The 16,323-nt window shown below is 50.7% G+C and overlaps 4 protein-coding genes and 1 long non-coding RNA gene across 8 annotated transcripts in view; 3 read left to right on the forward strand and 2 right to left on the reverse strand.

The window, feature by feature from the left end:
* Window positions 1–9,869, forward strand: part of NIT1 (nitrilase 1) — a 14,698-nt gene extending 4,829 nt beyond the window's left edge. Inside the window, exons 1-7 of one of the 2 annotated variants that reach the window (XM_015564581.1) lie at window positions 7,495–7,606; window positions 7,775–7,870; window positions 8,074–8,328; window positions 8,447–8,550; window positions 8,710–8,843; window positions 8,982–9,107; window positions 9,337–9,869. In XM_015564581.1, the coding sequence (XP_015420067.1) occupies window positions 8,084–8,328; window positions 8,447–8,550; window positions 8,710–8,843; window positions 8,982–9,107; window positions 9,337–9,603 (876 nt within the window). In that variant the 5' untranslated portion in view covers window positions 7,495–7,606; window positions 7,775–7,870; window positions 8,074–8,083 and the 3' untranslated portion in view covers window positions 9,604–9,869. Of the gene's footprint in view, window positions 1–7,494; window positions 7,607–7,774; window positions 7,871–8,073; window positions 8,329–8,446; window positions 8,551–8,709; window positions 8,844–8,981; window positions 9,108–9,336 lie in introns of those variants that run through there. The other variant, XM_015564580.1, reaches the window with a different exon arrangement.
* KLHDC9 (kelch domain containing 9) lies at window positions 7–1,211 on the forward strand. 2 transcript variants are annotated; one of them, XM_006764727.2, is made up of 3 exons: window positions 7–391; window positions 481–679; window positions 934–1,211. In XM_006764727.2, exons 1-3 carry the CDS (start codon window positions 134–136, stop codon window positions 1,098–1,100), a joined length of 624 nt encoding a protein of 207 aa, XP_006764790.1. In that variant the 5' UTR covers window positions 7–133; the 3' UTR covers window positions 1,101–1,211. The 2 variants fall into 2 exon arrangements, with proteins under 2 accessions (XP_006764790.1, XP_006764791.1); XM_006764728.2 differs by having other exon boundaries at window positions 484–679.
* PFDN2 (prefoldin subunit 2) lies at window positions 1,653–3,709 on the reverse strand. 2 transcript variants are annotated; one of them, XM_015564582.1, is made up of 4 exons: window positions 3,165–3,709; window positions 2,901–2,989; window positions 2,683–2,806; window positions 1,653–1,939 (listed from the first exon to the last, which is right to left on the reverse strand). In XM_015564582.1, the coding sequence occupies exons 2-4, from the start codon at window positions 2,918–2,920 to the stop codon at window positions 1,766–1,768; spliced, it is 318 nt and encodes a 105-aa protein (XP_015420068.1). In that variant the 5' UTR covers window positions 2,921–2,989; window positions 3,165–3,709; the 3' UTR covers window positions 1,653–1,765. The 2 variants fall into 2 exon arrangements, with proteins under 2 accessions (XP_015420068.1, XP_006764792.1); XM_006764729.2 differs by having other exon boundaries at window positions 3,095–3,181.
* Window positions 9,870–10,420: 551 nt separating the features above from the next.
* Window positions 10,421–13,160, reverse strand: DEDD (death effector domain containing). The gene is made up of 4 exons (XM_006764732.2): window positions 12,675–13,160; window positions 12,405–12,512; window positions 11,759–11,905; window positions 10,421–11,272 (listed from the first exon to the last, which is right to left on the reverse strand). The coding sequence occupies exons 1-4, from the start codon at window positions 12,997–12,999 to the stop codon at window positions 10,896–10,898; spliced, it is 957 nt and encodes a 318-aa protein (XP_006764795.1). The 5' UTR covers window positions 13,000–13,160; the 3' UTR covers window positions 10,421–10,895.
* Window positions 12,997–16,323, forward strand: part of LOC107183231 — a 4,199-nt gene continuing 872 nt past the window's right edge. The window contains exon 1 of the long non-coding RNA XR_001514026.1: window positions 12,997–13,086. This is a non-coding gene — a long non-coding RNA (uncharacterized LOC107183231). The remainder of the gene's footprint in view (window positions 13,087–16,323) is intronic.

Raw genomic sequence — 16,323 nt, forward strand, 5'->3', positions numbered from 1 at the left:
CCGGCGCCCGCACCTATTGGTATGGCCCCAGGCCCAAGTCCTGACCCTCCCTTCGTCCCGCTCGGCTAGACGGTGTCGCTAGCCGTCCATCCACACCCTCCCCGGGCCGCTAGGAGGACCGAGCTCTGCCAACATGACCCTCCCCCTCATCTGCCCCAGGCCCCCTCCGACCTTTGGCAAAGAGGGTGGGGAAACCCCCGACTCGCTGGCCCACCTGGTGCACATCCTCAGCTACAGGGAAGAAAGCTGCCGCTCGGCCTCCCGCTCGGGGCACAGCGCCGCCCTGCTCCCGACCCCTGGGCCCCGCCCCGGTCACCAGCTGCTGCTCTTTGGAGGCTGCGACTCAGCTGAGCCAGACGTGGCCGGGTTCTGGGGTCATGGGAAGATTCAGGTACCGCTCACACCCTCCTTAGGGCGGAAGGCAGTTAGAACTGCGGCGCTCACAGCCCTCCAGACAGACAGCCCTTCTTTCTCCCCGAGGAGGAAGCGCCTGCCGCCCCCCGTTTGACGGAGCAGCTAGCGAAGCTCGTGAGCAGTGGGCAAGGGTCCCGGCAGGGGCCTCGGGGCCTCCGGCATCATTCATGCTCAGTGGTTGGGCCCTTTGCTGTGCTGTTTGGTGGAGAAACTCTGACCAGAGCTAGAGACACCATCTGCAATGACCTCTACGTCTATGATACCCGTGAGAGCACATTTAAGGACTGATGAGGGGGAGGGTGGGAAGACAGGAGAGCCTGAAGAGCATAGAATGGGGTAGAGTGATGGAGGAGGGAGAAGGAAGAATGAGTTGACAACTTCAAGGAACACACAGAATATTAAATTTTGAAGAGGCCCAATAATCAAGTGAGGAGGGAAAAAAGAGCGAGCCTTTGGTCGAGCGCCTGGGTGACCAAGTGCTACCACCCCAATAACCGCGTCCTCTGCCTCCCCCCACAGGCAGGGCTCCTTCCCTGTGGTTCCACTTCCCCTGTGCAGACCGCACGCTGAAACGCGTGGGCCACCGGACCTGCCTTTGCAATGACCAGCTGTACCTGGTTGGGGGTTTTGGGGAGGACGGCAGGACGGCCAGTCCCCAAGTGTGCACCCTGGACCTCTTTCTCTAAAGACTGGTGCCAAGACACACTGCCATGCCGCTGTTTCATGTAAACTCAGCATTATCGCCAGAGCTACCTTCCTCATGTCAAATGCTTATTAAATTTCCATCTAACAGTCAATGTTTGTCTCTGAATCTTTTGGGGTGAGGGCAGTAAGGAGACACATCTGCCCTGGTCAGTGTGCTCCATGGTTAGAGTGTTGGCCCAGCACACAAGGGTCGATTCCCGATCTGGGACACATACTTGGGTTGCAGTTTCGTCCCCACCCCAGTTGGGTCAAGTTAGGGAGGCAACCAATCCATGTCTGTCTCTCCTCCTCCCCCGCCCCCCTTTTCCTTTCACTAAGAAAACCAATGGGAAAAAATACCCTTAGGTGAGAATTAACAAAAAACGCAAAAAAGTAGAGACATCTTTGTATGCAAGGCAAAGGATAAAGCATGGGCCCTTCCCAATACTGCGGGCCATTCACCTGATGGAACCAAGGCCACCACCACATGCTCTTCCCCACCCCATGCAAACCATCCCTCATGTGGGAAGAAAGTTTCAGGCTAGAGAGAAGCATTCTGACTAAAACATTTAATTAACAAAAAATATTGTAATAGCAGAGAAAGTAACAACAATAACGAGAAATTAGAGTGGGAGTCAGGTAGGAAAAAATGCAAAAGCCTTGGTCCCTAGGAGACCAACACTCCGGCTGAGCTGGCCTTAGCACCAGCTCCTTCTGAGTTTTCCTTGGCTGGCTTCTCGTCCTCGCCCATGAGCCGAATATTGTGCTTTTCCCGGAATTCATTTAGTTCTTTTCCCTTTGCCTGAAGCTGCTGTGTCAGTGTCTCAATGATCTTCTGAATCTAGAAAGCAAGGGACAGACGTTACATAAGGACTGCCATCCACACCCTGGTGTGGGGTAGGGGAGTGAAGAAGACACGACACCTCCAACCTCGCCTTTAACCAGGTAGGAAAGTAGAGTCAGACACTAAAATTACTCCTTCTCAAACACGAGGTTTCATAAACCTAGTGTACACAAGGATCCCATGGACTGCTTTCCCCCCCCTAATATATTACTATTGATTTCAGAGAGGAAGAGAGATAGAAACATCAATGATGAGAGGGAATCATTGATTGGCTGCCTCTTGCACGCCCCCCAATGGGGACCGAGCCCACAACCCAGGCATGTGCCCTTGACCGGAATCGAACCCAGGACCCTTCAGTCCGCAGGCCGACGCTCTATCCACTGAGCCAAACCGGCTGGGACGACTGCTTATTTTTAAAATGCCACTTCATGGGCCCCAGCTCCAAAGGCTCTGAACTAGGACAGGGTCTAGGAAGCTGCATGTCAAATTAGTCCTCCAGGTGATTTGGACGCAGGTATCCATGGAAACACTGCTGTCACCACCTCTTTTCCCCAAATCAGCCAGGTCACAGAGCCCAGGGATAGAAGCATACAGCCTCTTGTCTAGGAGGTGGACCTAGTGCAGCATAAAGAGCAGAGGCTAAGAGGCTACACAGATTTCCTGCCACCTCTCCCCTGATCCCTGCCCTCCTCTTCCCTATCCCTGGTCGCCCAGAGCTCTCCTCAGAGCCTCCCGCTCACCTGCTCCTTGTTGTTCTCCAAGGCAGGCAGCACCTCTTTGACAGTGCGCTCCACCAGCACCCCGCCGACCATGCGGAAGCACTTGCGGGTCTCATCTACCTCCTTCAGTGTATCAATCACTAGGCTGGGGCAGGACAACAGACAGGGTCTCAGAATGCAGGCCCTGCTACTGCAGCCCTCCCTACAGAAACGTGAACCCAACTCCACAGCTGCCTCACCTGTGCTCGTTCAACTCCATTTCCAGCTCGGCTGCCTTGGATGCTAGGCCCCGCTGTTCCTGCCGAAGGCGGTTGAAGCCAGCAATCACCTGAGGTGAGAGACGTAGGAAGTGGGAGAGGAGGCAGTGAAAATGGCAGAGTCAAGATACAATCTACCATCACAGGCTTTACAAGATGCAGTGGGGCACACCTACCTCGGAAAAGGAGAAGACACATGTTTGCAATTTCTGAGGTCTGCCTAGAAGTCCACCCCCCAACACTTACTGGTGCCTCCGTGTGGCACCTGCTGGCCCACCTGGCAGTAACAGCTGGTGAGGAATTGCAACTGGAATAAAGGGTGAGGTGCAAAGCTACTGGATCACTACAGAGGAGTGTAGACTTGCAGGTAAAGGGGAGTCAGGAAAGACATTGTAATGACTAGGTCCTGCCTGGGTCTGCCCAGCACCCCTCCCATTGGGGAACTGCCTCGCCTTAACACAGTGGGTTCTTGGGGGGAGGGGAGAGCACTAATCACAGGGTCTTGCTCCCTGACCACAGGGCAGTGACCTGTTCTGTGCTAGTTTCTCCACGGAATTAGATTCTGGGTAGAGATGAATAGGTACAGAAGTTAGAGCTAAGACACCTTGTTGTCCTTTGTGTGAACTAGTTATCTGACCTTTCTTTTTGGTGTTCAATTCTGTGAACTACCCCACCGTTCTTCTAAAATAATCCTTAAAACAAACAAACAGAAAAGCCTGGCCCCTGGGCTTAGTTGGTTCGAGTGTCATCCTGATGTGCCATGGTTGTGGGTTTGATCCCCAGAGGGGGCAAGTACGGGAGGCAACCGATGGATGTCCCCCCCCCCCATCAATAAAAATATATCCTTGGGTGAGGATAAATATGTGAAATACACATTTCTTCCCTTTCCAACTACATACACAAAACCATTAAGGAGGGGAAAGGCCTCTCAAAGAATATACTCCAAAAGATTAAGAATAATTATCTCTTGCCCTGGCTGGTTTGGCTCAGTGGATAGAGTGTCGGCCTGCGGACTGAAGGGTCCCAGGTTCGATTCCGGCCAAGGGCACATGCCGGGGTTTCGAGCTCGATCCCCAGTAGGGACATGAGGGAGGCAGCCAATCAATGATTCTCTCTTATCATTGATGTTTCTCTCTCCCTCTTCCTTCCTCTCTGAAATCAATAGAGAAATATATATATAAAAAAAGAATAGTTATCTCTTGATAGCAAGATCATGGGTAATTTATTATTTTGTACTTTTTTCTGTGTTTTCTACATTTCCAATAGAATAATATATCCTGTGATTCCCTTACTATTTATATTAAAAAGTCCCAAATTGCCCTGCTCAGTGTGGCTCAGTGGTTGAGCATCGACCCATGGACCTCACAGTTCAGTTCCTGGTCAGGGCACAGGCCCGGGTTGTGGTCTTGACCCCCAGTATCAGATATGCAGGGGGCAGCTGATCAATGTTGCTCTCTCATCGGTGTTTCACTCTCTCACTCCCTCTCTCTTCCTGTCTCTAAAAGTAATAAAATGTATATATACATTTTTAAAGTCCCAAATAATTTGCCATGAAGAGATTCAACTTACTTTCAGAATATCTCTTAAATTATACTTGATGATTTAATTAAACTAACAGCCAGCTCATTTCCTGAAGATCTATGCTTTCCCCCTCTCTCCTTTTCCTACCCTATTTCCATTGCCCCCTTTCAAGTCTATCCAGTCCTCAGGGTCAGCTCAAATATCTGATATGATCACGGTGTAAGTGAAGAAAGAAAAGTCTGACTCTAAAGTCCCTCAACTAAAAGCCCTGCTCTTCAAGTCACTGACTTTGGGTAAGTTAACTAAAGTTTCTGAAACTCGACTGTCCTTACCCGTAAAAGAACAATACAGCTCACTGCAAATGGCAGTGGGTAACAGAAGTAAGTGCAGTGCCCAGCACAGTGTGCGACTGCTTCCATCTTGTTTGTAAGGGACATATGTGGCTCAAAGTTGCAGCAACGACAGATCTTATATATATATATTTTTTTATTGCTTAAATTATTACAAAGAGTATTACATATGTCTCCTTTTTTCCCCCCTTGACAATCCCCTGGCCTCCCCTACCCCTCAGTGTCTTATGTCCATTGGTTATGCTTATATGCATGCATACAAGTCCTTCGGTTGATCTCTTACCCACCCCCCGACAGATCTTATATTTTTCATCAGTGTTCTCTCTGGAACACAAAGGCCAGAGAGTGCTAAGCAAGAACAGTCTAAAATTCAATTATCACAACCCCTCAGTTTCTTTCATGGGATTCTTTTTCTCCACCACTGTTTGCTTCTTTTTTCACTTTCTGTGCAAACCTTAGATGACTTTATGGCTTTGTCTGCAGCCATGAGCTCTTAATTCTCTAACCTATAGCTCCAACTCAGATTTCTTTCTGTAACTCAAGATTTATAAATCTAACCACCAGCTAAATGTCTCTACCTGGATGTCTCACAAGAAATGCAAACCTAAAATTCTAAAATAAACTTATTTTCTCCCATTAACTTGTCCATCTTCCTATAGTTCCAATGGCACCAGCATCCATCAAAGACAGAAACCTGAGAAACATCCTAGATTACTTTTATCCCTTTTTCTCCACATCCGAGTCTTGTAATCCAGTCCAAAATTTAAGTGTATCTGCATCCCAAGCATGTCAGGCAGTCTCATGCCTTTGTACTTTTTAAAAAAAATTTATTGGGGTGACACTAGTCTACATGAACATATAGGTTTCATGTGTGGATTACTGATTTACAAAACCTGTTTATAGGACCATGTGCCCACCACCCAAAGTCACATGTTCTCCTGTCACCTCATATCAGGACCCCTTCTGCCCCCACCCCCTCCCTCTGGCAGCCACCTCACGCTGTTTGTGTTCATGAGTTTCGGTTTTACTGTATGTCCCACATAGGAGTGAAATCACATGGTCCTTAGCTTTCTCTGCCTCCTTCCACTTCGCATGATGTTCTCAGGTCCACCACGTTGCTGTAAATGACGCCATTTCCTCCTTTCTTATGGCCATGTGTCTTTGTACTTTTGAATACACTGCTCACTCTGCCTAGAAAACCCTCCACTTCCTTCTTTGCTTGGCTTTCTCATCTTTTAGAATTGAGCTGAAGGACTGTCTCTTCTAGAACACAAAATAAGTAGCATTTATTAAGCCCATGCTATATTCCGGTCACTGTGCAAAACACTTTGCATGAACTGTCTTGCCTAATCAAAACACAGTGATGAGGTAGGTACCATTAGGTTTTACCGGAGGGAAAGGCCAAGGGTGGTCACAGATAGTGAACAGTATGAACACGATTCAAGCACAAGCATGCCCAACTCCAGCGCACTTCCTGTGGCCTTAGCCACCTATGATACCACAGCTTCCCCTTCCCACCTGCTCCTGCCCCAATCCCAGAACCTCATGCTTCTCTACCTGCCATAAGAAGAGCTGTGTAAATTTTTTCATTTTCTTTATTGATTAAGGTATTACACATGTTTCCTTACCCCGCTCTTGCCCCCACCCCCACCCCCACCCCATCCATTGTAAATCTTATGGCTTGGTTTGTCTTTTCTCAAATGAGTCTGTGAGCGAACTTGACAAGGTCTGTTTTATTGATGTTTCCTGCCACCCAGCAGAGTGTCTGGCACATGGTATTAGGATCCTCTCTCTTCCATTTCCCCCCACGCCTGAAACTCCCTCCCTCCTCAAACCTACAGCACTGACACCCCCTCGGCCTCCCGCTGCCATTTAGTGTCCGTGGTGCCGGGACATTTAGGGAGTCCTCATGCAGATTCCTTTGCCGGAGTGACTGTCCAACTAATAGCTGGTAAGGGAATCTGAAATTAAAAGAGCTGCTGTGTAACTACGTTTTCCTTCCTCTTACGTAGGTTTCTTCCCATCTGTTAAACACTAGCATGGCTGGCAAACCGTGTGCCCAAGCCGCAAGGGCCTTCTGATTCACTTACAACATGTCTCCCCACGCCAGGCACTGGGGGAAATGCCAAGTCGGGTAGGAGAGGGATTCTGGTCTCTAAAGCAGTTCAGCCCAATAGTGGCCCCCGAATCAAAACACCAGGAAACACGCGCGTGAGCAAGTGTGTGCGTCTCGTGGCTCTGCAGCGCCTGCCCTTGTCAACTTAGCTCCTGGGCAGCAGCCCGCCCGCCGCCCGGCGCCGCGAGGAGCACCACACCCTCTGCTAAGGAACAGCGGCTGTACATGAAACTGCCCCCAAACAGCCAGAAGAGCCCCCACAGCTGTGAACAGCACCCACCAGAGGAGCTGCTGCCAACTGAAGAGCGGCTGCTACCGCAACCGCCCGAAGAGCAACCACAGACCGAGGAGTCACTGTCACCCAGGGAGCAACCACTGAACGACTCAACGTCTAGGTATGTCAGTGAGATCAAACATGGGTAGACAAAGAAACCCCCAAAGGAAAGAGAAGGAGGACTCTCCAGAAAAGCAGCTAAGTAATACAGAGGCATGCAACATGACAGAAAAAGAATTCAGAATAAGGGTCCTAGAGTGCATAAACCGGATGGAGGAAAAAATCGACAACCTCTGCAAGAAGCAAGACGACGCCTCGGGGGTTCCCGCCTCCGGGGTTCCGGGTGCGGATCGAGCTGTGCGGGTGCAGTCGAGAAGCGGGGAGGTGACTTGAGCTGCGGAGGCGCTGGCCGAGGACAGGGCCGCAGGTAACGCGAGGCTGCGGACCGTGGAGGTCTCCTCCGTGTCTCCCCGCAGGATCGCTCCCTGTCGCCCATATTAGAGTTTCGGAGACGGGTTTCGCCGGCAGGGCCCTCACCGAGCCGCAGTGTGAGGCTGCCTTAGGGAAGGGCTGGTGCGTGTCTCATCTTCCTCAGGCTCGGCGCCGTGGTCAGGCCTCACCACCTCCTCCTGTCCCTGCTGCTCCCTGGACCGCGAATACCTCGACTCTCAGCGCTTTGTGCTCAGCCCAGGTAACGTGTTTGGTATCCTCAGTGCCTGACACGTAGTCGATGCTCCATCAATGTTTGTGAAATGAATGGTGGTGGGACAGTGGGGTGCCTGTGAGAGCAGAAGCGAAGGGAAGCCCAGCCTTCCTGCCTCCCCATTGGAACCCCGTAGCATTGAACTTCCGTTTCCCATGCTGGGGACTGAGTTCTGTCTGCACCATTCACAGGCCGAGAGCCATGGCTGTCTCCTCTTCCTCCTGGGAACTGCCCCTGGTGGCTGTGTGCCAGGTAACATCGACGCCAGACAAGCAGCAGAACTTTAAAGCTTGTGCTGAGCTGGTTCGAGAGGCTGCCAGACTGGGTGCTTGCCTGGCTTTCCTGCCTGAGGCTTTTGACTTCATTGCCCGGGACCCTGCAGAGACTCTGCGCCTGTCTGAGCCACTGGGCGGGAACCTTTTGGGAGAATATGCCCAGCTTGCCAGGTATCAGAAAGGGGGGATGGGGGAGACGGGGAGAGGTCATTGCTTTGCTGGGCATTGTCTCTGGATTGCCAGATGTGAGGGTGGAGCCTTGGAAAGAGCGCAGTGTCCACTCCCCCAGGGAATGTGGACTCTGGCTGTCCTTGGGTGGTTTCCACGAACGTGGCCAAGACTGGGAGCAGACTCAGAAAATCTACAATTGTCACGTGCTTCTGAACAGCAAGGGTGAGACTTCACAGCTCCTAGCTTGCCCCCTCCCAGGCTCTTCTCCCTAAACCAAGATTCTCCAGAATCGTGTCTTCTGTTTCCTCCGCCAAGGGCTCCTCCTCCCAAGGAGGCTTCTGGAGCGCCAGCACCCCCTCTTCCTTCTCCCTCTTACCCTAGGGTCGGTAGTGACCACCTACAGGAAGACACATCTGTGTGACGTACAGGTCCCAGGGCAGGGGCCTATGCATGAAAGCAACTCCACCATGCCCGGGCCCAGCCTCACGTCACCTGTCAGCACACCAGCAGGCAAGGTGGGAGCTGTGAAGGGGGAGGGAGAGGAACCAGAGGGAGGGGACAGGAATAGTGAGCACAGTAGGAGATAGCCTAAGGAGTAGGGTAGGGGTGACTAGATGCCGTGACTGACACACAGGACACTCTTTTTATCCCAGGTTGGTCTGGCTATCTGCTATGACATGCGGTTCCCTGAACTCTCTCTGGCACTGGCTCAGGCTGGAGCGGAAATACTTACGTACCCTTCGGCTTTTGGAACTGTAACAGGCCCAGCCCACTGGGAGGTAAGAGGACCTCTTCAGAACATGCGGGCTTTCCTTTCACTTCATTCTCTTCCCTCGGCCCTGCCAGTTAGATTTTCTCCCCCTTCCCACCTAGTGGGAAAATTCATTCCCCAAAATACCGCCTCTCATATGTTAAGGAATAGTTAACATTTCTAGCCAGTTACAGAATGGTCACAATGGGTAGGTTGGCCTGCTGCTTCCCCCCAGCCGCCACGCTTCTCCTCCCCAGGTGTTGCTGCGGGCCCGTGCCATTGAGACCCAGTGCTATGTAGTAGCTGCAGCACAGTGTGGATGCCACCACGAGAAGAGAGCAAGTTATGGCCACAGCATGGTGGTGGATCCCTGGGGAACAGTGGTGGCCCGCTGCTCTGAGGGACCAGGCCTCTGCCTTGCCCGGATTGACCTCAGTTACCTGCACCAGCTGCGCCAACATCTGCCTGTGTTCCAGCACCGCAGGCCTGATCTCTATGGCAATCTGGGTCACTCACTGTCTTAGGACTTTCGACTGCTGTGAGTTGAGACCCACTGTGAGCTAGTGTTGCTGTTACTCTGAGGCAGGACCCAGGTGGACCTCCCCCTCACTTGGGGAACCGTGACTCTTGAAGGAACGTATGCTTAGCTTCTTGGGAAAGAAGAAACTCACCTGAGCTCAGATTTCAGTTTCAAAAATGTGGAATTTCATATACTGTTTATTTCATGAAAACTAAAAACGCCGAGGGCTGAGCAACACTGGCATTGAAAGAAATAGAATCATAAAGTGTCTGGACATCTCCTTTGGGAGCTGAAAGGGGAGGTGGTGGCTGGCTGCAGTGAATTCCACCTGCGGTGCTTCCCTCCGCAGATGTACCCCTCCCTTTTCCTGGTCCAGCTGGACTTGGCTCCGGTTCTAAGCCTCCTGGCTCATTCAACAAGCCTCCTACCCACATAAAAGTGCAACCCTCAGGGCATGTCCCAGCCCCATGAGGGGGTGTGGGATGCGGGGGTGTAGGATGGGGAAGGACCTGTGATGCCCAAGCCAGAAGCAAGCGGAGGGGAAGGGCTGCGGGGCGTCTTATTTTCAGTCACGAGCACACATGGAAGGGAGTGTCACACTCCCCTCCCCTTTCCAGGGGGAGTGTTTGAACCTCAGCACTCCCCCTGTGCATGTGCACACACCACAGCTGGCGGGGCTGACCTAAGTCCTCTCCTATTTTCCCTTGAAGAGGGACAGATTTGGGGTGGGGGGACCACGCAGAGGTTTCAGCAATGAAATGGAAGAAACGAGGCAGAGAGGAGCAGCACCAGAGGCCAGGAGAGAGTTGAAAGGGCCACAGTTTCTTTTTTAAAAAGTCTATAATTTGGGAGAGGGTGGTGATTAATTTCCAAAATACACTTCAGAGTCTCACCTTCCACACAACACAGCTCCCTTACTCACAGCCCTTTGGTTTTCAGACAAAATGTAAGAGCCTCATAAAGCCAGAAGCACTGACAGCCCTCAGCGCACCCACACGCAGCGTTCACTGACGTCCCTTACAGACTGTCCCAGACTTCGCTTCTCCCCACACCTCTACCTCGCGGCTCAGTAGTAAAGGCAGCTGCAGACACACAGGGGTGAGTGGAAAGGGAAACGGAAGCCCAGGCACATGGGTGTAGGGAGGGGTGGGAAACACCACTTCCATTTTCCTTTGTCTTTTCCTTAAAAAAAAAAAAAAAAAGGCAGGGGTGTGATTGGTTGGAAGGGGAGAGAAAAAACCCCAGAACAGTATACGCTCCAGAGGTGAGTGATGGGACCAGTCCCAGGAGGGAAGGTCAGGGCAAGGCCTGCAGCATCAAGTTCCTCAGGAGTTTCTGCCGGCCCAGCTCGTAGTCCTCCTCATCCACGTTCACCAGCAGCTTGATGGCTTCGTGGCCCACAGCCTGCTTGAGGGAGTCTGTGATGAAGACGCCTTTCAGTGCCTCTAGGAGCGAGCCATTGATGTAGTCGCGCCAGAATGCGTCGAGGTAGGTGAGCTCAGAGAACTTGATGTCACAGATGATGGAGCCCAGGTCCCGGGACTTGAGGATGGTGTTGGCCTGGTTAAAGCGCTCAAACTGGCGCTCAAGTGGGTCCTGCTTGTTGGAGAAAACGTTGCCCTGCAGAGCAGTCTCATGCTGGCAGTATTCAGCCCGAACCCGCAGTCTGATGTCTGTAGGAAAGAGAAGAGACACAGAAGAGGTTGCCATGAGAGGATGAGTTTACAAGAAAGATTAAAAGAGCAGCAGAGTAGCAAAGTGGGAACATCACCTGACAGCTTCCCCTGCTCTTGTCCAGGACTACTTTTCTAGGTACATCTGAACCTCCCTGAATCCAGGAGGTTCCCTTAAATAGGCCATGCCCAGGTCACATTATCCCACCACTCAAGTAGCACCTTGTTTCTGGGAGATATTTTCCTGGTTAACAGGCAGTCGTTTTTACACGCTACTATGATAGCTACTATGATACCATGACGTGGTTCCTCCTACAGCTACAGTAGGGACCCTCCCTCTGTTCTGGTGTTAACTACAGAGAGTTGACAAGTGCTCTGCCACAAAGACAGAATTCTCCCCCAGGGCCACCACTCAAACCTCCCTCTGCAGCAGCACCAACACAAGCCTGGTGCTGCCGAGTGTTCCTCTGGGACCCCTGAGCTCACCACATGTCTGCTTTTCCTTAGGATCCGGTGTCGCTGACTTTCGGCGTTTTCGCTGGCTCCCAAGTGTGGCTCTCCCTCGAGCTGGCCTCTTGCTACACATCTGAGGGCCTGAAGTGGGGCAGCACACCACAGGATAGTGAGGAGGCACTGACGGGGAGGAAGGGGAGGAGACAGTAGGGTAAATGCTCAGACACTTCTCTTGGAAAGAATCATTTAGACTTAGCAGGAAACGCAGTACCCACAATATGACCTAGGACACAATGTGGCAACAATCACAGGACCCAGGGAACACAATGCCTCACCTCATTTTTTTTTTAATATATTTTTATTGATTTCAAAGAGGGAGAGGGATAGACAGAAACATCAATGAGAATCATTGATTGGCTACCTCCTGCATGCCCCCCACTGGGGGGAAGGGGGATTGAGCCGGCAACCTGGGCAAGCGCCCTTGGTCAGAATCGAACCCGGGACCCTTCAGTCCGCGGGCCGATGTTCTATCCACTGAACCAAACCAGCCAGGGCTGCCTCACCTCATTTTTATGGGGTCATAGAGGGAGGCAGGGTCCTTTCATTTAAGGTGTGACTATGAGTGGTTCCATGTCCTCTTTCTTGATGATGGAATTAGGGGAATTTAATACCCACTCACCTGTTTTAGGGGACTGGGGAGGCCTTGGTTCTGGATCACTGAGGGCTCTGGGGGTCACATAGCGAATTGATGTCTCCTCCAGATACTTGTCTACAAGGTCAGGGCACACTGTAGGGGGAGAGGGAGTCATTCGGGAAGATGTACCCCTCCCTTCTCCTGGTCCAACCCTCCAACAGGCCTCTTAACAGTCCTGGGTACCCCCCAGAGCCAGTGCCGCCTCCCGCTAGGACTCCAGCCCAATACCCAGGTCCCCAGCCCTGTGCCCCTCACCAGCCCGCCTCCTCTTGAGGGTGACGTAGGGCAGGAGGTCATGGCGAGTAATGATGCGCAACAGCTGCAGCACTTGGCGGAAGTTAGTCTCATCACAACGGCCCTGGCGCTCAAGCGCCAATAAGAAGTCACGTCCATTTCGGATGAGGCCACGTTCATGGTCATCAATGACATCAACAAAGAGGAAAGAAAGAACGCGCACATCTCTGTGTGTCAGGTGGGTGCCCACGATGTCAAACATGCGGTGCAGGCTGTACAGCCCGTGCTCCTGCTCACCATGCTCTTCTGGCCACACCTGGCTCGCTCGTCGCTTCAGGCCCGCCATGCTGGGGGCTCAGGTGCGCAGTGCTTCCCCGAATCCCTGCTTGGCAGCTGTAATCCCCACTACACTGTAAGGACGCCGAAAGAACCTGTGAGTTATTCATTCCTGCATTCCCAGTGCTAACCCAATGCCTAGCACAGTGTACTACTTAGTAAGTCTTTATTTAAAAACTAGATGCCTGGTGCACAAAAATTTGAGCACTGCCCTCAGCCCGGCCTGCCCCTCTCACAGTTGGGGAGCCCTCAAGGATGTCCTTCTGACTGCTTAGGCCCGCTCCCCTCCCTGTGGGCAGTGGGCCTAAGCTGCAGTCTGGCCGCCCTCTGCAGGAGGCAACTGGGCCAATCAAAGGAAAGCGCTGCCCCCATCACCCAACCACTGCGGCCACTGCCGGCCACTGTGGCTGCCTACCCTCAGCCCTCACAGCCATGGCGGCTTTGTCAGGAAGGACATTTGGCTCTCCGGTCTAATTAGCATATTATGCTTTTACTGTTACAAAGCCTAGAGTTCTCCACATACAACAGATGGTGCCCTAAGTTCAAGATACTATTGGAGAACTAGAGTCACTTCTCCTAGGTGAGAATGTTATATGCCATCTTGGTGCTACATAGCAGGAGTTGCTATTAGCTATTACCCTAATTGTTGCCCCCTTAATTCCCCCCCGCCTCCAAAACACTGCTCTTGGTTCTTTGTGCTCCTCCCTAAACGGTTCATCTCTTAAATGTAGGCAAAATTGGGCAGAAGTAGAGAATTCACTCTTTAATAAGTAAACTGTAGCAGATGAACTTAAGGACAGTAGGAAACTGAAAATCTTTAGGGTGAGAACTAGTTTCAATTCTGCCTGTATCATTAACAAGCTATGTAGCTGTGTGACCTTAAGCAAGTCACAACTTCAAAGTTTCACTGCCCTGTCCACAAAACAGGCATGAAAGAAACGACTACTCAGACTTGTTAAGAATCCAATGAGATAATACAACTGAAGTCACTTTGTAAATCTAATGCAAATCACTGTGAAAGAGATTCAAAGAGGCATCCTTGCCCCTCCCGCATTAGCTCAAGTGCTGGAACATAGACCTATGAACTAGGAGATCACAGTTCAATTCCCGGTCAGGGTAGATGGCGGGGTTGCAGGCTCAATCTCTCGTGTGGGGCATACAGGAGGCAGCCAATCAATGATTCTCTCTCATCATTGATGTTTCTATCTTGCTCTCCCTCTCCCTCTCTGAAATAAAAAATACATTAAAAAAAAAAAGAAATAAGCATCCTAGCCCAGACTCATCCTTCCATAAATGTATCTATAGGTTTCCTATAATCCAACCAAGCCCAGAAGCATAACTGCTCTAAAGGTTAATGAATAATATTCACCAAAATTCATGGATTTAAATCCAGAAACATGACCAAGCTCCTATGTTGAGCACTCTTGTAATTCCCCCATTCTACCTGTACCCCCTTGATGTTCAGATGCCATTTGGATATGCTGTCTTCCAACCCGACAGTCATTTACCAATCCCCTGTGAATGACCAATGACAGCCCTAGATTCTTTCTATAATTTGGCATTTGACTCAGAAAGTTCCTCCATCATCCTGGGTAATGTCAAGGACTCAGCCAATAACCAGTCTTTAGGTCAAACAACATTCAATTCCACTGTAGTTGCTCATACTTACTGCCCCCTTCTGACCAAAACCTCTAACCACCCAATCATTATACACTCCTGTTGATGCTACTGCTAAGTATGTCTTAAATCTGCCTCACCTTTCCACTTCCACTGCCCTAGTTCAGGCCCCAATAACCTCTCACCTGGACTTCTGCAACAGCCTCTTTTATTTTAATTATATTTTTATTGATTTCAGAGAGGAATGGAGAGGAAGAGACAGAAACATCAATGATGAGAGAAAATCATTGATTGGCTGCCTCCTGCACACCTCTTACTGGAAATCCAGCCCACAACCCAGGCATGTGCTGTAGAAGCTCAACCACTGAGCCACGGTGACCAGGCCTCAGAATCCACTTTTCATTCTCTAACACTATCAGTTTGTTTATAGTTTACAGACAATAATATACTTCACTTCTCTGTACCTGCCTTCCTATTCCACACCCCCGTCACCGACCTTTCTCAGATGGCTAACTCCTACTCACTCTTTAAGAGTCAACTCAAAAGAAAAGGGAAAAAAGAAAAAGAAAGAAAAAGTCAGCTCAGATGCCATCTTTAAATTTAGTCCCTACACCTCATGCTGGGACATGTAGTCCTCTTCTGTGCTTCCTGGAACACTGCATATTCCTGTAGCCATTTATCAAAGTGTACTACGGTTATCTGTGCACTTATTATCCCACTAGAGGCCTGGTACACAAAATTCGTGCATGGGTAGAGTCCCTAGGCCTGGACAGCCATCAGGGCCGATCAGTGGGGCAAAGGGCAGGGGGAGGGCGCTGGTACCCGCCTTGGCCTGTGGGTTGGGGGCAGCACCTGCATTGAGCATCTGCCCCCTGGTGGTCAGTGCACATCATAGTGACTGGTCAGTCCTCCATTCAGTCAATTTGCATATTAGGTTTTTATTATATAGACTTAGATCTTCAGCGACTCATGTAGAGGGACTAAGTTATATTCATCTTCATATCCCTAATGCCTAGCAATGGATAAAGCCTAGCACACAAACTGAACATAATCTCCAAGAGATCATCACAAGCAATACCCATTAACACATTAAGCGCCCTGTCAGTCACCAGTGACTGACACTATACTTTCCACCTGGAAGACAAAACAGGCTGGGCACTTAACATGTTAAGAAACAAACTCAAGTCCAAGAGTGAGAGGACCTCATTAAAAATAGATACAACTCAGTTACTATTCACATACTCTAGCTAGCTATAGCCTCCCTACACTGCAGAACTACCCAATCCACAGCACCCTGCTCGCCAGCGAGATAGGTGGGTCTGTCCATTCTACATACCAACAAACTGAGTCTAGGTTAACACGTTAAGCGCCCTGTCAGTCACCGGTAACTGACACTATATTTTCTGTTCGGAAGACAAAACAGGCTGGGCGCTTAACGTGTTAAAAAACAGACTAAGTCCTAGCTGGTTTGGCTCAGTGGATAAAGCGTTGGCCTGCAGACTGAAGGGTCCTAGGTTTGATTCCAGTCAAGGACACATGCCCGGGTTGTGGGCTCGATCCCCAGTAGGGGGCACACAGGAGGCAGACGATCAATGATTATTTTCCGTCATTGATGTTTCTATCTTCCTCTCTGAAATAAATATATCTATAGTCCTAATCAGTTTGGCTCAGTGGATAGAGCATCAGCCTGCAGATGGAAGGGTCCCAAGTTCGATTC

This window comes from Myotis davidii, unplaced genomic scaffold (assembly GCF_000327345.1).
Source record: "Myotis davidii unplaced genomic scaffold, ASM32734v1 scaffold1121, whole genome shotgun sequence".
NCBI classification, from domain to species: Eukaryota; Metazoa; Chordata; class Mammalia; order Chiroptera; family Vespertilionidae; genus Myotis; species Myotis davidii.